Source organism: Aythya marila (assembly GCF_965140915.1).
Source record: "Aythya marila genome assembly, chromosome: 5".
Lineage (NCBI taxonomy): Eukaryota > Metazoa > Chordata > Aves > Anseriformes > Anatidae > Aythya > Aythya marila.
In genome coordinates this window covers 32952169-32976090 of record NC_139046.1, presented here as the reverse complement: position 1 = coordinate 32976090, position 23922 = coordinate 32952169, and the positions used below count along the sequence as shown (strand labels likewise).

At 42.1% G+C, this 23922-nt stretch overlaps 2 protein-coding genes across 3 annotated transcripts in view; one reads left to right on the top strand and one right to left on the bottom strand.

Annotated features, from left to right (window-relative positions):
- The window catches only part of RTF1 (RTF1 homolog, Paf1/RNA polymerase II complex component), a 31137-nt gene extending 13976 nt beyond the window's left edge, over positions 1 to 17161 (bottom strand). Inside the window, exons 1-5 of the mRNA XM_082762564.1 lie at positions 17059 to 17161; positions 14717 to 14827; positions 5338 to 5485; positions 3631 to 3835; positions 872 to 986 (exon numbers count right to left, since the gene is read on the bottom strand). Of these exons, the coding sequence (XP_082618690.1) occupies positions 872 to 986; positions 3631 to 3835; positions 5338 to 5485; positions 14717 to 14827; positions 17059 to 17136 (657 nt within the window). The 5' untranslated portion in view covers positions 17137 to 17161. The remainder of the gene's footprint in view (positions 1 to 871; positions 987 to 3630; positions 3836 to 5337; positions 5486 to 14716; positions 14828 to 17058) is intronic.
- A 227-nt stretch (positions 17162 to 17388) lies between these two features.
- NDUFAF1 (NADH:ubiquinone oxidoreductase complex assembly factor 1) lies at positions 17389 to 22690 on the top strand. 2 transcript variants are annotated; one of them, XM_082761561.1, is made up of 5 exons: positions 17389 to 17596; positions 17806 to 18427; positions 20229 to 20414; positions 20570 to 20644; positions 22482 to 22690. In XM_082761561.1, exons 2-5 carry the CDS (start codon positions 17918 to 17920, stop codon positions 22671 to 22673), a joined length of 963 nt encoding a protein of 320 aa, XP_082617687.1. In that variant the 5' UTR covers positions 17389 to 17596; positions 17806 to 17917; the 3' UTR covers positions 22674 to 22690. The 2 variants fall into 2 exon arrangements, with proteins under 2 accessions (XP_082617687.1, XP_082617688.1); XM_082761562.1 differs by having other exon boundaries at positions 22188 to 22622.
- The last annotated feature ends 1232 nt before the right edge of the window (positions 22691 to 23922 follow it).

Sequence of the window (23922 nt, the reverse complement as noted above, 5' to 3'; positions counted from 1 at the left end):
ATATATGGATTATATGTGTGTACATATATATGCACATACATATGTGGAGCTAAGAGGTGCCCAGAGATGAGACTCATTCTACCTAATATGTGCCTGAAGGAAAATTAATCTTATCCAACCTTATTTAAGTGTTAAACTTCTATTTCACTAGAAAATAATGTACGCTGAATTGCCCTCTGGAGATGTCCTCCTCTGTTGCACAGAGACAAGTGACAAATGCTAACAACTAGTTCGTTGACTGCAAGTTAGGCAAGATGAATCCCATCCTATTCTGGGAGTGTAACTGCCCAGACTTTTTAAGTTAAGGGTGGGATCTCAGCTTAGAAACTCAGCTATTTGAAAGTATAGTTCAATTACACAGGCCTCAACCCACCCCCCAGCCCCCCCCCCAAAAAAAGCAATCGTCCCCTTTATGCTACAGATGGAAAAACTATAGAATTACTACTTAGTATGACTTCTTATAATTACTTCCTTAGCATTCGAGCTTTGCCTTCACACATCATTTAAAAAGCTGAGAAATTTCTGGCCTGCTCTCTCAAACCTTGACTTGTAGAAAAGCCTGCATGCAAAAAAAATCAGACCACATAACAGGTCTCGTCCCAAGAACTTTAGATGTAGTCACAACTACTTCTTTGTTTTGCATTTTCCATTAAGTTATCAGTGCATTCCACAGCAGGCCAAAGATGTTAATCTCTTTAAATCAACTGAAAGGCTAAAGATAGCTCAAGCATCTAAATGAACCAAATTCTGACCTGCTTACCTTGCTGTTTGACATTAAGGGTAAAATGGCAGGGGTAAGGAGAGGCAGCATCCCATCCCCTGCTGCCAAGGGAAAAAAGAGTTTATTACTACAGGCAGTTTCATTTCCTACCTGGGATTCTTGTATCTGTGTGAGTTTTTTCTTCTCCTGCTCTTCCTCTTGCTTTTTCTTTTTCTCTTTCTTTTCTTTCTTTTTTGCCGTTTTTAGTTTCTTCTTGATTTCAAACCTATTAGCAGATATTTGAAACAAAAAGAGTACATGAGAGAACACTCCCTCCCTGAGTGAGCAAAATACCACTCAGATGCTATGTGAACAATTTATGCTATCTTATATGGTTAGTAAACCTCAAGGAACACTTCCACTGCTAGGAATGATGGTTTTTATGCTGTTCCCCATTCCCCATCTCTATCTCCTCCCTTCCTCAAGCAAGATAATACAAAGAGAAGCTGACCACAGAAAGATGCAGGCTTACCGAAGGCAAGAGCTAACCTGAAGGGCTGGGAAGATCACATAACAGAATCCCCAGAAACCAACCCATACTTTATCTTTGCCAGGAGAACGATCACTGCATGCTGCCTCCAACTATAAAAACATTTGGCTATTTCATGTAACTTGAATCTTAACAGCTAAAAACTTGGTTCTTTAAAACCATTATTATGCTAGCTTTTTCCTGTTTAAACTTGACCTTTCTACTGGCTTTGGTCTGAATAAGAAAAAGAAGTCATAGCGAGTACTCCTTCAGCTGCTACAGCACATTCCATCAGGCTCAGGAAGTTTCTTTCTGTGATTTAAGCACTTCCATTTCTAACTTCCCTAAACTTGTCATCCTGAAATCTCATTTTCAGCCCCTGTATTCAGAAAAATAGTGATTCCACTGGAACCGTCCTATGACAGATTCTACTGCAGCATGGATGAGATGTTGCTTTAGCGAAGTGTGCATGTGAACTAACACCAAAAAAAAAGCAGCAAACCAAACAATCAAACACAAACAAAAACCACTTATCTTCCAGTAACTGAAATTTCAAATGTGTTATCCACATGCACATTACATGGTGCATTCCTTTCAGTCCTTTACAACTGGATTTTGTAGACAAGAAACTGAAGTGCCAGATGAGATTGTTGCCCTTTTATGCCTTAAACATGAAGCATAACACACAGGGCACAGGCATCGTACCACATACAAAGTCTGCTGTAATCCCAATAAACTGCCAGGAAGACATATATATAGGCAGCATTTTGAAAGATTCAACTTATAAAAAGTGAAATTGCTGTCATTCCCAGCCTCCACTTATTTCTACCTGCCAACTCCTTTACACAGAACAGGACAAACTTGTTTAAGATTAAATCAGAAACTCAAGCTTAAATTGTTTAGCTCATTTGTATCAAGTGTTCTCCAGTGGTCATCTTAAAACCAAAATATTCTGTTACCATGGACCTATGAATGAGAATCAGAGAAGCGGTGGCCTTTTACCTGATTTAGGTCCAACCTTTCACCTATTTTAATCCCTTTGAGGAGGGCAGCAGACTAGAGAAGAAGCTGAAAGTAGTATTAGAAGCATATTTATACAGTGCTTTAGCTATGGTTTAGACAAATGAGTAGTTAATTGTACTGGCTTGATTCACATAACAGATGTTAGTCCTCTAGGGAAATTTCTCAGCAACTAATAGAAAGAAGTCATTGAAGAGGGAAGAAATTGGCCCAGACTTGCCCCACTTTCACCAAATCTTTTGTTAGATGTATGGGGAGGAAAAAATACTACAAGGAAACTGCCTGACAGGGCAATATTATAGTAACAAATAAAACTACAACACCTATGGTAGAAATCCACAAATGACCCCTTGAATATGACGTCCAACACCACTCACTCTTCTTCCAACATCCCTCTCTTTTCTATTAGTCTTCCAACCAATTTCATATCCACAAAGAGGTAAACCCTAAAACTATTCCGTGCTTCACCACTGTCTTTTGAAAAATTGCCAAAGCTCTTATGCGCCTTACGCTTTGTCTATTTCTAAAGTATCAGCATCTGATGGCCAATACAGAAAAGACAGAAGAGAAAGCAGTCCTACTGATTCTGTTTAGACACCTAGTATCTAAAATGGTATATACACAGCTAGAATAGTAGTTGGCAACCGCACCCATTCAACACCTAAGAAATTTCCAGAAACAGACATTTCCTAGAACATGCAGGATTTCTGTTACACACTTCTAAACTAGCCTTAAGGACAATTGATATGAAAATCTACCATGAAACATCATTTGCTTTAGCATGCTGAATGCTTGAACCCCAAACACGAGAGCCCAGTCAGCACAGCCTCCATACAGCAAAGTCCAAATTAAGAATAAAGAAAAGATGTCTGTAGAGAAATAGAACAAGCATTCAGCTGGAGAATATTTATCCTAAAACACTGGACACTTCCATCTCAGTTTCCTATACAGCAATAACTATGAAAAATAATGCGGGGAACAGCAATTTCACATGAACACACACAAAGTTTCTTTGCTTTACAATTTGACATTATGCAAACGTTAGTCAGACTCCACTGCTTGCAGTCTGATGTGTTGCCTAGCTGTTTTCCCCATTTTTCTGCCCCCACCCCGTTAAAAAAACAACAATCAACATTTAAATAGGCCGTCTGCAAGTCACAGAAACAGAAATTTGAGTTAGAGTTCCATGTCTACTTCATAGAAATGAGAAAATACACATTTTGTACAATATGAAATACACAGAATATGTTATATATCACTGTTAGTGTTGCATTTAGTTTCAGCTGTTTAACTGAGCAGTACATTGCTAAGGATTTAATTCAGAGCTGTTTACAGTACACCCTGTATGAGTTTACTATCAAATACCGACAGACAAATTTACCTTCTCTTTAGCACTTCTCTCTTCTCTATCCGGTTAAACAGTTCCTGCTCTCTCTCCTTCTCTGTCATTTGTTCCAATCGAGCCCGGTCTTCTTCATCTCCCATAAGATCTTCTCCATAGCCATCATGGAATTCCTCATCTTCAGATGAAGAATCTGAATCCGAGCTAGATGAGGAGCTGTTGCTTTCTGAGTCAGACACCTCTCCTAAAACAAAGTCACAAGACAGTGAAATTCAGCTGGGGCAAAGCCCAACCACTTCAGTGCAGCATGTTAGCAAAGGGTATTGAGAATGAATTCTGTGCTTGTCTTTCTCTATCCTAAAAGTATGCGTATCATGAAAATTAAACCTACAAAACACTTTAGTACTGAAAGACATACCTGCTACAAAAAATAATGAAACAAGTAGTTAAAAAGAAACATTAGAAAATGTTAAGTAAAAACTCTTAGTAGAACAAAAAGATTCTAGGAGCTCTTTTGATTAGTGTTAGGGTCTGGAGGTTAGAGTTCTATGCCTACATACTTACATCACTTAGCAGTTGCTTGGACACCCATAACTTTTAAGTGCATATGTGCACCTCAAATGCCAGTACAAAACACCACCAATATTCCTTATTTTATAACAACTTGAGGAGCCAAAATTTGTCATTTGAAGACTGCAACAATATGAATTGCTACATCACAAGATGAAGTTAAAAAACACTACTCTTGTAACTGGCAAAGTCACGATGCTAGCTCCATCACGCTAAGAAGTCCTCCCCATTTACACACGGAACAGCTGAGTCCCCAACAATATTGGGTAACACCACCTTTAAACTTGATCCAAGTCCAAACACTTTGATTATCTCACCTAATCAACCGCATTACACCAAATCCCAAAAGCAAACAGATACTACAATTCTTTCCTCCACTTTCATTCAAGCCTCAGTATTTCTGGAAACTTCCCGCTTTGTAACCTTACTCTGTCAACAGCTTTGATTACATGTGCTTATAGGTACAGGTTCAGTCACATCATGCATTGGTCTGTCTCCACTGTGCTTAATATTAATACACTTAAAGCATGTGAAGGATCTTACAGTCTTAACTTTACTTTTTAGTATCAACTGAAATCGTAACTAACCACCTGCAAACTGTCATAGCCACGATAAAAACATGAAAGAACACAGGAAGTCTGCCTAGCATAGGAACAGATTCATCAGTCACGTAAAAAAAAAAATGACAGTTGTTGTCATGATTTCTCTTCTTCAATTTCAGTATAAGCGTGCAAGTATTCTGATTCAGAGAAAACGTAAGATAAGCTCTTATTTGCATTATGTATCATACACCTTTCTCCTTGCTGTCACAATTTTGGGAAGGCAAAATACATCAATCAGAAGAAAATGCTACCCAAACTACAGATGGTACAAGCTTGAAATAAGAAGAGAATTCTCCAGGAGAAAGTCAAGTAATCAAGTATGTTGTACACTCTTCAGTTGAAGCAGTATTTGGCAGTGCTTTTTTAATGGTGCACTTACAGCAATGCAATGTGGAATTACATTATACGTACTTCAAGCCGTGGCAAGTTCAAGTCATCCAGACTACCAGGAACACAAAGAAAGCTCTCTGAGGGTAGTCTTTAACATAACCATTTACTTTTACTCTTCAGTGTGTGCAAAGAGGTAACTTCACTTGGAATTATGCTCTAAGTAGGGGCAGAGGTGTTATCTTACCCTCTTCAGGTGCTGAGCTCTCAGCTGAGCTGTCTTTATCTGAGCTGCCTGAAGAGGCAGCTTTGTTTGTCTGTTTCTTCATGGCTCCTTTCTTCTCTGCCTTACCCGCTTTTCCCTTTTTCTTGTTTTTAGAACCTCCAACAGTCCACTGCAAGGTAAAAACACACAAACAAACAAAAAAAAAACAAGAAAGAGATCATGAGACAGAACTATCACTCTTTCCTCCCTCCCCAAAAACATTGGAGTAAAAATGACTGAAAAACAGTCTGATATCTGACAGCAACAAATCAATCACACAAAAAGGAAAAAAAAATGCCAACAGGTAACTTGTTAAATGAAAGCATTTTATGGTGGCTTTTTGTTGTTGTGTGGTTTTTTGTTTTTTTGTTTTTTTGTTTTTTAATATAAATTAGCCCTGCAACCCAAAAGTTGGCAGAAGAGTCCTTTTGAAAACAATGAAGACTTCAGAGTTCAGTCTGCAATATCCACTGGGGAAAGAAATTACTGAAAACGTTTTCCTAAGAAAACAACTTAAATAATAGGAGTCTAACTGTATTTGTAAAGGCTATTTTCAGTTAAATACTGTGAAATGGAAGAAGCAACAAATGTGTTTCCAAAATTAGTTCACTGAAGGGCAAAATTTAGATTACATGAATGCACACCAATTGCATGAGTTTTTCATAAATCTCAGTTTTGGCAGGAGTTCACAGTACCTGTGTAATCTTTAATGCAACAAACCAGTAGGATACTCATTCACAGACAGTACTGCCACCTTCTGCACCTTATGTACAGCGCACAAGTCAATAATCAAATCAGAATCACAGTTAGGAAAAAAAAGTCTAGGCTTAATTCTAATTTTGTCTTAACATCACATCTGCAATTTAGGCTGCAATTTCCAAGTTCAGACTTTATGCCAGCACATATGCACAGGCATCAACTTTAAACACCAGAGTCCCAGGAGAGGAGGCAGTATTCACTTTACCATGCAATTCCTAGTTATATTTTTCCATTGTCCTAACCACCTGGGTAAAGCCAGAAGGGAACAGAAGCAGTAAAGACTATTTATGCATGATTTTAAGGCTTTACAATATTTTGCACCTCACTACTTCTAGAAATTCTTCTAGGGGGAGCCTAGATTCCCTCTTCAGGGATAAGGTATTTATTCTGAAGTGAACTATTTTGAATGTTATCTTCTTCATACCTGTATATTACTCTCACCCTTCATGCACATCACCTGTTCAAGCAGGCAGTCTACTCCCCCCCCCCCCCCAAGAAAATTATAAAAAAATCATAATTTAAATAAGCAAAGATTCTTTTGCATTACTGAAATCTTGCACTGAAGAATAGTTTAGTTAAAAGAAATTCTTTACATTTGACCTCTGTTGCATACAAACCTCAGGCTCCATCACCTTTGACTACTACTTTCTGAAGATGCACCACCTTTAGATTGTTTTGAACCTTGGGGTTCTCCAAATAAAACTCAACCCAGAAGCTACCACCTCATCTCTTAGCACCCGTAGAATTTCCTAGCTTTTGATTACACTCACAACTGGCTTTGTACCGTCCATATTAGCGCTCACTTCATCATAGAATCATAGAATATCCTGAGTTGGAAGGGACCCTTAAGGATCATCAAGTCCAACTCTTGACACCGCACAGGTCTACCCAAAAGTTCAGACCATGTGCCTTAGTTCACAGTCCAATCTCTTCTTAAATTCAGACAGGCTCGGTGCAGTGACCACTTCCCTGGGGAGCCTGTTCCAGTGTGCAACCACCCTCTCTGTGAAGAACCCCCTCCTGACGTCAAGCCTAAATTTCCCCTGCCTCAGCTTAACCCCGTTTCCGTGGGTCCTGTCACTGGTGTTAATGGAGAAAAGGTCTCCTGCCTCTTGACACCCCCTTACGAGGAAGTTGTAGACTGTGATGAGGTCTCCCCTCAGCCTCCTCTTCTCCAGGCTGAACAGGCCCAGTGACCTCAGCCGTTCCTCGTACGTCTTCCCCTCCAGACGTCATCATCACCTCTAAGTGTCAGACATGCATTCAAATTTATCTGCCAAAGAGCAAGCAGTTCTCTTTTCTGTGGTAAAAGCAGAGCTACCTAGTGGTGAGCCTTTGATTGCAATCTGTTCCCCAATCCATTATGCTCCACAGGACAGGTGAGAAACTCTGATCACAAAGCATCTGGCTTTATATCAGCCTAAGCTTGCATTCAAGTCTTTACTGGCTCCCATATTCAGGTTTCACTTGTTCGGTGTTCCAGTGCTGCTGCCTGGCTTCCCCAGTATTGCCAATAATTCTCCTGGTCAATCATGCCCAAGTAAATCAATGAAGACCAAGCTTGTACACAACGCAAACACGCTCAGATCCCAACATCATGGAATCACCTCCTAGGACTAGGATAAGTGCATTTTGACTATTAGTTCAACAGCTCACCTACTGTTAGCAGACCGATGAAAACACAAGAGTGAGAAAGTGAGACTGAGCATTCACTAGGGAGGAGCAGAGCCCTCTGAACAAGGGATGCAGAGGTGCTTCTTTCCCAGAGCTCTGTCACTTTTTTAGTGTTCCAACACTGACTTATAGCTTGCTCTTTAGCAAGTAAAAATAAAAGCACACAGAAAGCCATATTATACGCACACAGATATATCAAGACCTTGAGAGGTCATGCTGAGATGAAAGAAGTTAAGATCAGATGGAAACAGCAGGACTTCAGTAGTTAAGAAAATGTTTAATAGCTGTAGATACACGCATTACAGAGCGCTGTTCTCAGCCTTCGACTCACAAGCAGGCTTGTGGAGAGACCTCAGGGCCTAAGAGATGGAACTGAAGAGAAAACTGGGTGTCAACTTCTGAGCAACATCAAGAAATCTGTCCTCACCTAGGAATTTTCACTTTGGTTTCTATTAGACCCTGGAGATTACACTAACTTGCTGTGCAAGTGACAACTGCATCTTTCAAGTTACAATAACAAGTCACAAAACCTGCCAGTTTCAGTGCTGCCATAAAGACAAGTTCTTCCTCAACTGCCTCAGACACTTCAGGGGCTTTTCAGCTACCCCGGTCTTTCATGAATGCCTGGTTATTCCTGCAACCACTACAGGACAAAAAGAAGGATTGATCAAAACTTGAGGACAAATAAGTCACTTAAACCAGGACGTACTCGGTGCAAGGGCTCTTTTAGGCTCACAGTTTGCTCTGCAGACTCGGGAACCATCAGTTGTCATTTGGATACTGAGTGGCCACTCAGTGTTATTCAGCATAGGACTAGCCAACACCAAGTTTCTTCTTACATCAGAGGAAGAGATAGCAAAGTTTAGCAGGTCAGGGGGTGTGAGGAGGAAATAAGAAGAAAAAGCAGTACAGGAAAGCCATGAGCTGCTTGGCAGCTTGCAGCCCAAACCAAAGTCCTGAGCCCCTTCCTCATGCTCTAGGCACACCTGCAGAGATCAGAAAGGCAGCCACACGTTCACATGTAACATCAAGTAAAAATGCACACCCAGCTAAGAGTCGGCAGCATTTGGTTGTTCTGCTTCTCTTCCCTCCATCTCAAACAGCAAACAGTAACCATAGTTTCCAAAAATCTGTCCTCTGCTGCAGCTTCTCCAGGCTCCTTCTTCTATGCTCTGATCAGGCAGAGCCAGTCAACGCTCCTCACATGCTGTCCACAGCCATACCTCTTTGCACAGCCCCTCTGGTCACCACTGCCTCCACGGCCACCAGCTGGAACCCTCCATGGTTCCAGACACAGCAAGTCAATAAACCTAGGCAGAAGTGTGCTGTAACATTGCTTTCTGCTTATTGTTCAGCACAACTCAACAACAGAACATTATGGCTCAGTCACAGGAAGCAGCCAGAAAACATTTCAGTTTCTCCTCCTGCTTCAAAGGTTCACAGTGCTAATCACTCACATATTTCCCCAAGTTGTCCAAGTCAAGCCATAGTACCCAGAATGGACTGTCAATAACAAAATGCCATTAGAAATCCACTGGATTTAGTAGTTAGCTTCTACAAAAGCAACTACACAAGATGACTGAGGAAAATCATTTATAGTTCAGCAAACCTAGAACACATTTCCACTAGGGAGATGAAATGAGATCGAGGTGAGGGAAAAAAAAGTGAGCTCTGACAGTACAGTAGCCTGAATGCAGTAGTGTTTTTACTGATGCTGCTCAGATAGTCACTATTCTCTTCTATTCACACAGTACCCAGATGTATTATCCACTGAAGTTTTCTTTTGCAAGCAGGTATTCTCCCTGCTTTTTACATCAAACTGAGCAGAGGTGCACAACTGATATCACCAGCCTGTCCTTGCTGTATTTTTCCCTCCTAGATACATCTTTTATAAAGGGCAAATTATAAGCCCTAACTTCAAAACGAAACAGATCCCTTACCAACATGCTCCTTTCTTGGCCAGATAAACTTACACGCCATGACAACACAACAGCTTATGTGTGGGAAAGTACCTAGCGTTAGCCCAGCTTACGAACTCTTATCTGTTCTTCTCCATTTATACCTGAAGAAAAAAAAGGCAGTCCTCCATGCAAGCCATCACACTGCATTTCCAGCCTGCAGACAACATCAGACAGCTGAGATGTTACGATACAGCAGCAGTTACTGTCTTCAGGGCTTCTCAAAGCAGGGAGATCTCTGGAGAATTCCAAGAACTACAAGGAAGAAAATGCTCTCTGCAACTATTGTTAAAACCAAAAAGTGAATAGAAAACCCCCATTACTTCTCTTGCCTTTCAGTCTGCACCTGTCATTCAGGGGGCCTCAAACAACTCCACAATGACAACAGTCCGGCAATTAGGAAACTTAAAAGGGCTGTGCTAGGCAGGGAGAGGAGACTTGAGATGTCAACACCAAAAGGAAAAGGAGACACAAGCAGGCAGAGGAAAGATGTTCTCAAGTCACAGAAGAGGTTTTGCCAGGAACTGGCTGAATGAAGGTTTCAGGGTTCACAACTCGCTTGGTCCTCCCCTATTGTCTGAACAGCACTCAAATCAACTCACAACAAGGTAACTAAGAAAAAAAGTATACATTTAATGGGTTTAATTTAAATTAAGCTGCAAGTTACCATTTACTCTATAATTATTCTGAGATGTCCATGTATTGAGAAACATGGAGACCTACTGAATAACAGCGTGGAGATAGTAGATCCCAAATGCCAATGAAGAAACACATAACACGTAATCAAAACAAACCTGGGGATGCTACCACCTGTAAAAACCCAGGAAGTTTTATTTTAGAAACCTGGACCAAACAGCTGGAGATGGTGACAGCCATAAAATACTTGGACAGCAAGCATTGCACCGCTGTCACCAAGCTACCATCATCCAGACCAAAAAAAGCTTAATCACTGCTCTAGATATGACAGTGCCTCATGAATGGATTGTTTTCAGAAAAAGTTGCTTTCTTGATACAAAGGAAGAAGTTCCTTCTCTGAAAATTAAATAAATAAAATCACATATTCAATTCAAATAGCTATGTGAGCCCGCATCTGGAGCACCCTGCTCCACCTCTGAGCTCTTGCAGACTCTCATACCCTGTAATCCACACCCCCAGAAGTTATTCCCTCACTAGCTTGGGATTTGAAGTTACTTGCAGACCAAACTTTATACCTATTTTGTTCCCAGCTGGTTTACATTACTTGTGTGTGTATGTTAGCCTCCACACAATTAGTCCGCACGATCCAGATTTGCACTTGCACATTTTGGGGTGTGCGTGCTAACAGCAGCAACTCCCTCTTTAAGGAAAGCTTTATTATTCTCCATGTTAATAGCTAAAGAAAGCTGTCTCCAAGGAAATCAAAATTACAAAGCACACAGCCTGGACACTTGTGTACAGGAAGATTAAACACACACTGCTTCAGATTCTTTAAGCTTGAAAAATGTACGTATGGCAAAGACCCCACCAGACTAGAGAACCCACTCAGTCTTGGAGGCCTAATTAAGCAGTGTTATGAAATAAAAGCACACAGGGAAGACATTTAGCACAGTAATCTCTATAAACCCACAAAAGACGCCCCCAAAACAGAAGGAATACATGTAGATTTCTGCTAATCTGTGGTTTACCAAAGTGCTTAAACTTGAATGCAGGAAGATCTACATTTTCAACTCCTCTCCTAATAATAGAGGCACAAAGCCTCCTCCAGGCAGACTGCTATTCAGGACTGACTTACTGCCTGCACAAACTCTAGGCACTGTTTCCTCTGTCCCATAGCTATTGAAAAATCTTCAGCCATGCCACCTCCTCCTGAATCTGCACATTTGCAAATAAAGGCCTAACACCAGATAATCAGTAAACTCCAACCTAGTAACAAGCATTCGTGATCTAACTTTTCATGTCCCAGAGGTACCTTCCGCTGTCATCCTACAGATGTTAAAAGGCACAGACAAACCCTTCACTACGTTAGAATGAGTGTGTAAGAACACAGTCTTATACCAGCATTGCCAACAACAAACCTTTCAGGAGAAAGTGTATTGCTGCTTTCTGTCTAATCTACACTGATGTTAGCAAAGCTGTTTCAACGGTCATCCAGGCTTCACTGCACAACAGAGAGGATCCTCTTACTGTGATCAACACTGCTGGGATAAAAAGAAGAGCAAGAACCCAGAATTAGCCTACCACAACTGAGGAATACCATCCATACAATGTCTTCAAGATGCCATGAGGGTAGCTTGCTGACACACACGTCCCTAGCACAGTAGACCCAGCAGCAGTTTGGCTAACACCAAACTGGTTACACAAACTGGTTACTCATCGCAAGCTAATGAGTTGGGACAGAGGGCTTTGGGGTGGTCATGGCCACACGTTGCTCCACAGATAAAGGAGCAGTCTGTCTCCATGTCTCTGAGAAGGTGGCACTTCTTATTGCAACGGCCTGCAGTCATTGCTACTCATCTGTTGTCTGAACAGCAGTTCAATCAATTTGGTCATGTGTGTTCCACAGACACCAGGAGATGATCAGTACACATCTACTACTTTGCTGACTGCAACTCACCTTCAGTCCCTTGGCTAGGTGATTTGACTCACACAACACAGGTCTTTGAAATGTTATAGAGCCCAGTATCTGCACCATGAACATCTGACGTGGCCATGAGATTTCACAGAAGCGCATTTGCACTAAAAACACAATGGTGACAAAGGTCTCATGAAATCCCTTAGGCACCATTGTATACATGGCATAATTTGTACAAGTTCTTATTCTGTAATTCCAAAAATGCATCGTCTCTCTCTACACTATGTTCCCCCAAACTTTCCTCCCTACAGAAAAACAAAACGCAGTGTTTAGCTTCCGAAGCAGAGATTTAGACTTCTTTCCTGTACGTGCAACATACTGCTTATCCCAGAACATTTTGTGCTTGCCAGGAACCACAAAGGATGCACACGCTACAATACCTGCATGGAAGCAAATGCATGATTAAGCATATTTGCCGAGGGCAACAATTTCCATGCTGTTGCCTCCAAGTCCTCATCTTACAGGAAATCCAGTAAAACCGTTTCAACTTTTAGACCCCTGCTCCTAACGCCTGAGATTGAGCAAACTTGAGACCAACCACAAGAATACTGAGCAAAACCAAAGTCACTCATGCAGGAACACCAGGCGGGGAGTTGAGTGTAGGGATGTACACACCCGAGTGGCTGGAAGAAAAACTGTCATAACCCAGCCCGTCTCGCCCTGCTACGACAAGGAGCAGTTCAAAATACATATTTTAGGCACAGGAATAGAAGCAAGTGTCCTAATTACCTCTTCTCTAAACCTTTCCCTCTTGCTACATGGAAGCCAAAGAGAACAGTATCAGGGAGAAATGATACACAGATGAGAAAGTTTCCATTGCACACCCTGCAACAGAGATATTACTGCATCTGCAAGTCTGTGGGTATAAATATCAGATTTGACTTCAAAATCACGTTTTCCTAGTGCATTCATGAAGACACACATTGCCATACTCCACATTTAACAGAAAGGTGGACCTCATTTGTAGTTACATATGCTAAATATGTCTGTTTTCAGAGATAAACATAGTACAGAAGAGTTTATAATCAAGGTGCTCTCCACACTCAAGTCTACATTTCCAGACAAGTTGGTCCCCAGGCAGTGTGCTGTCAGATCAGAACAAAGTTTCAGGCTGAGTGGTCACCCAATAACACATGTAATGTCTATAGTCTGTTCATAATTTTCTCATCCCTTACATCTGAAGCACACACTAGATACAACAGTTGCTATTATTTCTCTTTTAAAAACTAAGTGCTTGAAACAGCATTCAAACTATATTTATTCCAGAAGCACCTCAGTAAGAATACTAAACCACTGAACATACTAGAACGCGAACGTTCTTCACGTGTATTGGAAGAATTCTCGCCAGAATCTTGGATTCTCTTCAGTTTAAGAGTTTATCGTTGGCCGACCCTGCACGTCTTTGAGTTGCCACAATGAATAACTCTTGCTGTGGCATCAGGGAACAGAGGGAAGCAGCACAGCTAAGTTTTTAAGAACAAATGGAGTAAGAGACCTCTACATAGTACAGATGTCTTCGCAAGCTTTCTGCAACACTACAAGAAGATCTTCTTATTCAAATAGCTACATGACCAGTTTGTCAGATGCTCTGTTTTAACACATCAATTTCAATTTTTGCTTATAGATGGAAGCAGAGGCTTTTAACCAGCTCTAGAACATAGCACCAAGACCAAATAATAAAAACAGATCTAGCAGATACGCACTCCTGTGCAATAAGTTGAGAAAACCCTAGAACAAAAGTAATTCTAAACTCTGAGTTGCTTCACTTTCTTCAGAAATGCCAATAAAAACACACTGTTCTATGTGCAAATGGCCAGACAAGCTACTTCACAATATGCTTTTGCTACTCAAAGTAGCAAAGTAGAAGTTCTAACGTTTAATAGTCCCACCTACCCTCCTCCTCTCCGAGGAGGAAAGCTCTCTCCCAAAGCCAAAACCCACTCCCTTGAACTCAGAGTCCAGGTTCAGCAACTTCATTGTTACTTCAACCACAAACTTCACACAGGAAGAACACTAGTTTTAAGCAGACAGATCACCAAATCATTCAGACCTTATGAACACAGGATCGTAAGGATTCAGACCTTACGAGCAGGCAGTCAACTTTTCTACAGCCATACCGACTATTTTGTGTGCAGTTACAATTCTAAGCTTATTAATTACAAGAAACCAAGAAGAATTTGAGTACATAACCTCTGGGCAAAATGGTTCTCTATCAGTTTAATCAACAGCTCGTCCCACTTTGTAACATCAGCAAGCTAAACATACTGTATGATACATCCATATCTTCCATACGTCCATCACATAGATACACTCAGACAAATAACCCATAGAAAATTCACTGACAACATAACCTACTCACCTCATCATCACTGTCTGACGTCTCAGAGTCTGAAGATGCTGTAGGCTTGCTCACAGGTGGCTCCTTTTCTTCAGAGTCGCTGCGTTTCCGTTTGGCCAATGACAAGAGCTCCTGGTGTGAAAAAAACATGTTTGTTTTAAAACATCGCTATTAGTTTTACCATTTCAGGTCAACGCATACATACCTTCTCTGTGATATTTGAGCACATCCCAGTAACACAATTATCCCTACCACCTAGAGAACAAAGTCTACCATGTTTCATAAATACATACACGAAACTCTGCGTAATACAGCTGAATATTATGAAAGGATTTTTAAAATTACAAGCCATAAAGAGAAAATGCTACTGCCATCACTTTCTTGATATAAAGAAGATACAACAAATTACTTCCAGGTCTTTGGTATTTATATACAACATTATTAGATGATAATTAAAAAGAAAAATACATTGTGTAGCACTAACCCAAAAAGCCGAATGCCACTAAGGAGTCTAGTACAATAAATACTTGATCAGTTCCTTTCTTTCTTTCAGAAGACATTTGCAACTATACACTTACAAAGGAAATACTTTGAGTATCACCAAAATATCATGGCTGATGTATTTAGTAAGACCGTTCAATTCCTTTTCACCATTCCTACTTGCCACAGAACGCACTTAAAGCTTTGGACAGACACAGAGCAGGCACCAAGCTCAAAGGCTGTAAAACTAAGTAGAGCTGTTCTCTAGTGGAATCACCCTCAAAGGCAACGCAGGCCAGCAGAAAGAGCTAAATGGCTTGCAAATAATCTCATCATTTGCTGTTCACAGCTTGTTCAGATGACAGAGGGAGGCAGTAGTTTAAAGCAATCATTTCTGAAGCTGCATTACTGTCTTCATAATCCATGACAAATAATTTAGTCTTAAAAACATTGCTTTGGGGCTGATGAATCTTAGCTGTGAGGAGAAATAAAGCCACACCAACTTCTGCAGTCTTGGGAAAACAATACTGGATTGGTCTGCATTAGTTTCAAAACTGGAAGATTATCTCCACAGCAGAGGGATTTGAATTTAGTACCTCATATGAGAACATAAACATTGCAGAAACTGATGGCCTAAGCTACTTACCAACAAAGAAATCTTCAGTTATTAATGGCACTTTACAAACCGTTTTCTGAAGACGACATGCAACATCAACAGAACAACAAACGGCTCTCCTTAGGAAGTTCCTGATGTTTTCTATAATAACTTTCTGAAATTCCCCCTCTCACAAGTGTCTTCAAGTATACTTGAACCCAGATTACCTTCCTGCGTGATACCTCGGTGTCAATATTTAAGGCTTTTATTGCAAGCAAGTTGCCTTGTTTCTTTCTACCCTCATTTTTTCTCTTTTCCAACACACTACAGGAGAAAGGCTCCTGCTCCTTTAGATTCAACCCGCTCAGGTCACTAAGGGAAGCTGTCAAACATTTAACCTACAAGGGCCTCACTCAGCATGCTCTCCTCCTGAAATCACATGTCAAGAACATCACTGCTCTGCTACCTAGCCTTCATCCTTGCACATACATATGTTACAGTGGCTACAAACAACCCCAAGCAACTCAGGTAGGGTAGCAGATGCATGCTTCCAGCACATAACAGAACAGATGCAGAACCGTGCAGCTATTCCACCACCACTCTGGGGCTAGCTCAGCTCCTCGTGTTTTCAGACCGAACACACACATGGCAGGAAGGTGGCAACCCTAGAGGGACGCAAGGGGCATGCTCTGCTGTGTGTATTTCTGTATTGGTTTAATGGAGTGTACAGCTTGAGTTTTCTAAGGCTCCACGTTGCAAAAACATTTTGGAGTGCTTGTGGGTGGCTTTTTGCTTTTACTTTTCCGCAACGCAGCACCAGCTCCTCCGCTGCACACCCCGCAGGCCCAGCACTACACCCCCTGAGCCGTGCAGGCACAGTTAGCCAGACAAACTTCTGCACAGCCCGGGCGCTGCCCTGAGAGCCCTGCCGCCCTCATTTACCACATGCAGCACATCGCCAACCCCTGCCCGGCCCAGAGCTGCAGCCCTGGGGGGGGGGAGCACTCTCCTCAGAGGGGGGGCTCCTCCTCCTGCGAGCCCCGTGCCGGACCCCCGGGAGGTGCCTGAGGCACGGCCGGGGCTCACCGGGAGGCCCCCGGGCACCTCCCCGGCCCTCCAGGGCCCCCCCCCGGTCCCGCCCGGCAGCACAGGGCCCGGCCCCGCCGCCCTCAGCGCCGGAGGGGCCCCCCCTCACCGGGGCCCTGAGGAGGAGGAGGAGGAAGGGGGGAGATGGCGGCACCGAGCCCCGCGCGGCCCGGAGGGCCCAGGCCCGGGCCTCCCCGCGCACCTGGTCCAGGTTCTCCTCGCTGCCGCTGTCCTCGGTGTCGGAGTCGATGAGGACGCGGCCTTTCCGCTTCTTCACCATGGCGGTGCCGGCTGCCCCCCTACCGCCCGCCCTCCCTCCCCGCCAACGGCGGCGGCGGCGGCGGCGCGGCGCTTCGAGCGGCCCGGCCTGCCCCGCGCCGCCCGCCCGCCCGGGACACAAAGGGCACGGCGCATGCGCAGCGCGCCGGGGCGGGAAGCGGGGAGGGGCGGCTGAGGGGAGGTGAGGGGCGGAGGGGGAGGGAAAGGGAGGGGGGGGGGGGCAGCGCCGCGGGCTCCGCCGCCGGTCCCGGGCCCTGCGGCTGAGGGAGAGGCCGGAGGGGGCTCGGGGCTCGCTGCCGGTGGCGGTGCTGAGGGGCTGAAGCGCCGGGCACAGCGCGGGGGGACCCCGGTCCCGCCCCGCCTGCCCCGGAAGGAGTGAGGCGGCCGCGCCGGGAGCACGGGGAGGCTGCACGGGCTCTGCGCTGTCGGCCGCTGTCGCGATAGAGAGCGGGGAGGAGGAGGTGGGGAGGGGAAGGGAAGGGAGAGGAACGACCTGCCGGGAGCCTGGGGGTGATCGGTGGCCTCCCGCGGGGAGTCAGGGGGTAGCGGTGTGCTGCAGCTGCTCGGGCCAGCAGTGCTGCGGAGATTTCTTTTTCAAAGCTTCGTTTAAAAATGAACGCATCACGCTTGTAAAACTCTAATTTTTGTCTTTTCTCTTTTTCATCTGAAGGTGAAGATAAACTACGGTAGCTACGGATAGCGCTGGATGCCGGTTTTGTTGATGAGTTGATTTCAAACCCGCTCGTTGCCTCGCTGGGGGCGCATCCCGCAGCCTTACCGCGATGGCTCTGACTGCCACGGTGCTGAACGGCGCTGGGTTACGCGGCCGATGCTGCAGGCACAAGGTCCTGCACCCCCTGCTTGGACCAATCCTCGCTGATCCCACGTCAAAATTGTACAGCAGTTACAGGAGGCCAGGGTCACCGCCTGAGAAAACGCCGTCTTGGCAAAAGGTTGATTTCAATTTTAAGAAGGGCATCGATGCCTTAAAGACTCAGCTAAGCTTGCTGAAGAAGGAGACCAAAGATCACTTAAGAGGACCCGAAGGCCGTGGGTTTGATCAGTACCTGTTGCAACAGACGAAGGTGTTGTGGGAGTTTCGGAGCCAGGAAGATATAAATAAATGGGTTATTTCCTCTGATGTAGAGATCGGAGGGAAAAGTGAAGTTTACCTAAAACTGGGTAGGAATAACCAGGCTGCTCTGCTGTATGGAACTCTCAATACTGAAGTACCTCGCGATGGGGAGACAAAATACAGTGGATATTGTAGCATGAGAGCCAAACCACCAGTGGTAAGTGCAGCTTCGTGCTATCATAGCATCTGTTATTTAATCAGAGAGCATTTTTCTGTGATTTGTGGTTTACTGCAGTTGTAACTGATTGCCTTCAGGAATATTAGACATTCCTTCTCAGATGTGATTGCTGCTGTGTCCTTTGACTTGGCAGTAACTTTTACTCAGATTTTGTGCTCCTTTCTTAGAAAAGGAACAATACATTTGATCATTTGCTAATGTATAATAGGACGTCATTAAGACAGCCCTGTTTGCTGCCTCCTTACGAGTGAAGGATCTGTAATGAACCATTAGATCTAAAATTGGTACAATTAAAATAGATGAGTCTCTCTAAACTGGAATTTAATTGAATGTGTTGTAAGGGCAAATTTTCTGGGCTTTATATTGGCCTATTCATCAAACGTGGTTTAGGTGAACGAGCTCATTGTTTTTTTCCTTATAGGTACAGAAAATAATGCTTTGAAATGTTTGTTTTAAAGGCCTGACTCCTACTGTGTATCAGAAAAAGCGAGACAAATATTTGATAGATCTAAATTGAGCAAATCAGAACCAGAAATTTATGTGCTTGCTATAGGTACTGCTTTTTTCATTTCTTATATCTAAACATCTTCAAAAAGCAAAGTAACACTTCGAGTCAGTATGTTAAAAAAAAAAATCCCTTTATAGACTCTTCTGTTATTTGCAACTTGGATAGCAGAGGACTTAAGCAAGCCAAATCAATGGGCAAATGAGAGGCAGAGGAACACTGCTTACATTGGTGACACCAGGTCAGGGGAGTGGAACAGGGGGTTGAATCTTACCGGAATTCCCAAGATTGCTACGAACTTGTGCAAATGTGGTTCAAATGTTCATTTCCTAATTCTGAGGTAGTGAAGGGTCCATCAGTCCATCTTTATAATACAGGTTGAGATTAGATGGTAAAAACATAAATACAAAGGCTCCACTTTATGTAAGTAAGAACGCTCAAAACTGGCAAAACCATAAATTGATTATCTGCTGATCCTGTGACTTACAAGATGAGTTCATAGAAGAAAGGTTAATAGGTAGCCGTAGTGGTGCTGTAAAGTAAAGGGGAAACCTTTACTTCTTGGTGCTAATTTTGACTTGGTTTGAGCAGTTCTGGTCACGAATAGCCCTGGCAACCCCCTCTGGCTCCAACGACCTCTGTAACTCTCTGAAGGTTATTTGGTCAGCCCATGTGCAAATCACAACGTTGGGGCTTCTAAGATCTTTGGAAAAAATGCACTTGAGGATTCAATATGCTTGTAGTCTGGATCATTATGCACAGTTAATGACAAAAAGTGTTGGAAAGCATATAAATGCTTTCAGTGATCATGTCAGTCTTTAGTAAGGGAAATAAGTTACCACAGGGGATAAATTATTCCACATATGCAATTTCTTGTAACCTCCTCTGAGTAGCCTGGTACCAACTGCAGAATATTAAACGTAATGAGCTACAGGCCTGATCTGCCATTGTAGCATTTGTGTGTGTGCCTGGTAGGGAATCTGGTCCGAGGAAAGAGATCTCATTTCTGATAGTTATGAGGCTGTGATTTATAATTAGCTTGGGTCTTCAGAGCGGTGATAGTAGGTTTTGCAGGCTCTCGTGCAGTGCTGAAGGAAGTTCATAGAGATCAGCGCCTGGTATGATGAAAGAGAAACCTCATTTCCAGCGTGTCACAGGAGATAGTATTTACAGCGAGAACAAGGGCAGCGATCAAAGCAGTAGCAGTGTTCTTTGTAATGGAAATTTCCCTTCAAGTCTGAAGGAGGAATAATTCTGTTTATTAATAATTTGTAGGGATCTTTTGCTAGGAAGAAGTATTACGACTGGTCGAACTTCAACAGTCTGCATTTACGTGTCCGTGGTGATGGCAGACCTTGGATGGTAAACATTTATACAGACCCTTACTTCTCTCATCACAAGGACGATCTGTACAACTACTTCATGTTCACCCGAGGAGGGCCATACTGGGAGGAAATAAGGGTAAGCTCATGAACTTTTCTCTGTGCCACTTGTAAGCACCTGAACAGTGCTGGAACCAAATGTAGTGTGTGACTTCATTTACTAAGTTTTTATTCTATATACTAGTGACACTGAAGTCTGTTTTTTGTTGGTTTTGTTCTTTTTTTTCCTGTCAGATTCCATTCTCCAAATTCTTTCTCTCCAGTCGAGGAAGAGTCCAGGATAACCAGCACCCTATCTGGTTAGACAAGGCAAGTTTTCTGTAGGCTTAATCGGTCAGAAATTTACTTTCTATGAATACTTGTCATTTATAAATGACTTGGAAATCCTTGAGGTATTTAATTTTAGTGAATTTGAAATTGAGGGGTCTCTTCCTGTTATAAGTTAATTATTCTTGAGTGCTTACCCTTTTCATTTAAATTATCCTGCTTTGTGATTACAGTGTCAGTTTACTTCAAAGTAGCTCCAAAGATATTTTTAAGATATTTAGATAACCAAGAAACAGCTCACTACTTACTTGGCTGTTCAAAAATATTTTTTTTGGAGGAATGATCAAAGTGATGGCTGAGAAATCTAGTGTACAAGTTGGCACAGTACTGCCAAAAACATTAAAAGCAAACTTATATCATAGACAATGTATCTAGGGCTTACAAAGGGATAAATTCTTCAGAGCACAGTTTAGGTGACTCCTCTAATAATCCATAACCAGAAAGATGTAGCTTTAAAACCTTTGCAGGCTCTGCAAGTCAATGGCCTGACTTTATAGCTTGCTTCTGGGGAAGATAAAGTAGTTGAAACCCTAGATCAATCTGAGAGGAGTGATAAAGTGATCCATTTAATCACTTTAGCGTTGCTCTTTTACTTATATAGCATGCGTTTGCAATGTATGTTTATCCTCAATTCTCAGCCTACAGTTATTCACCCTTAATCTGACACATCCCAGGCATTATTTTTCTGCATGTACAGCAGTCCTTATAACCATGAGTACAGATCAGAGCTGCACTTTTAGCAGAGTTTAGGGGTACTGAGAGCTTAATAGGTGACTCACCACTAGTTACCCAACTTGTTTTGAGAAGCGATAACGCTGGAGTCTCTGAAAGATGATTGTTGACATACAAGAGCTGAGAAAGCTTTCAGCCATAGGCTAATGGGAAACATCCCTGAGCCCCAGGGATTTTATGGAGTTTACTAATACAGTTGGAATAAAACAGTGGTGATGGTTGGTTGTTTTTACTAGCGTAGCAGTGGGGAAGGAACGAGGGGTATTCTATTTAAGAACATTATTTTAAACAGGAAAATGTGTCTAGGTCACTTACTGAAATATAAAACTCAGCAACAAAGCTTCTTATGTTTTAAAAATTCTGTTTTGGTGCACTTTCACATTATGCCAAGTCTATGACTTGCTCTAGAATGAAAGTTCCCTCTTTTGTTACATTTTTATTTCCTGCTCACACTAGAACTGTAACAGACATGATGAAAATGTTTGTACACCTAATTGTGACAAAACTGGCACTATGCAATCTTAAAAGATTAAAGTCACAGTGTTGCTCTAGGCTCAGACCATTTGTAATGCACAGTTCAACATGGTGGTAGAAAAGCAAAATGTGAAATAGCTTCCCCTTGGGAGTCTGTGTTGAAAATGTGATAGGTAAAGCCCTCACAGCTTAAGAAATACTGCTGCATTTCAAGCAAATACTGAAGTGAATGGCTGCAAACTGTAAAAGCTGCAAGTAGCAGATAACTGTTAAATTGTAATGTTATTTTAACCAGTACTCTAATATGTGTATCTTCTAGGTTAGTACCCTTGGATTCACCCTGGGAGATAAAGTAAATGGTCCATTCCAGCTGGAAATTGATTTTATTGGCCTGATAAATGATAGAGCTCATACAGAAGAATTTGCCTATGAAATATATGATAGGAACCCTCAAATTTGAACGGCTCACGTCCTTTGGAACATTCTTCAGCTGCCTAGTTAATTTTTATAGAATACTTCAGGTGTGGGTTCTAACAACTTGAAGGTTCTATTGAAACATTAAAAAGTTAAGTGCACGAAGCATTGACTGTAGCAAACTGTTGGTGTCTTTCAGCTGCCAAATACAGAGTTCATGAGACTGCACCTACACAGCCCAAGGGGAGCTGCAATACATGGTTACAAAGTAGTAACTATTGACTGGCTGAGTTTTGACTTCTGTTCTGACCTTCACAGAAATAAAAATGTCATGAATGCAGTGTTGTTTCTCAGTACACAGCAATTTCATTTTATATTGCATTGTTTATAGACCCAAGTATTTTGCAACTGTCTCGGTTTATTACAACTGTATAATTTTAAAGTGGAAAAACTATGCTGGGAATTAATACAGTGAAGGACAATGGTTAAAGGATGGTGCAGTCTGAAACTTACAGAGAGCAGGACTAAAAGTATTTTAACCTTTAGCTTTTGGCTCCTGTGAATAACTAAAAAAAGAAAAAGCTGCTGCTGCTGCCAAGATTGAAAGAGTAGCTATGAACTGGATTTAGCTCTTATTTTAGAGCTGTTGATGATAGCCTTATGCCTTTAGCTCTACAACACTGAAAACTCCAGTGGTGGTTTGAGGGGAAGTCCCTGTTAGTGTTTGGTGCCTGCAAACTCATACCTTAGCTTAATTAGCACCATTACTGGGGAGTAGGCAGATGATGTTTTTCTGATGTGTATTGTAAAACATTTTTGAGAAGTCTGGTTTTCAGTAACTTTCAATAACTCTTAAAGAACAATTGCTCAATCGTTGTTTTAGATGTCACAAACAGCCCAATCAAAGCTTTGACATCCTTCAGAGTTTCCTTGTTACTTAAATGTACCTTAAAAATGCTGAACATATCTATATTGTATATGGAAGAGACCACAAATATGCAAGCTGAAGTTGTCTTGTACTATCCTTTTCTTCTTGCACAGAATTAGATCATTTAAGAGCAGAAGAATGGTAACATTCATCCTTTCTAAAGGTATTGGACACATGCATTCAAGAAGGGGTAGGCAGGGAAATCAGTAAGGAAAACTAGTCACAGAAAGAGAGACTGAGTAATAAAGAAAAATGTGAACAAAACATGCTACATGGAAGAGGTAGTTATACACAGTAGATCACAAATATTTTGTACATATCTTTATAGTTATTTATAAAAAATGAGCTTGACATTTCAGCATATGACAATACTAAATTCATTTCAGTATTTGCTCACTAGAATAGCTGAGATTACAACTGCTACATTACCTTTCCAGTCACTGTTTCATCCATAACAAATCCAGACAGCTTTTCTGTTTGTTTTTTAAGTAACATCAGTTTTTGAATACAAGGCATTGAGTATTCTTCAGCACTACATTCACATCCTTTAAGCATCATAGAGAACAAAAAAATTAACATCTGCTATTTACCATAGAAAGGAACAAAACCAAACTTAACTGTTCAAAGCACAGAGCTGTTAACTTGTAAAGCCACTTCTTGATTACGACCCTTTTTTAAAAAAGGGTATTTCACAACTATGCTATGCTGTAAG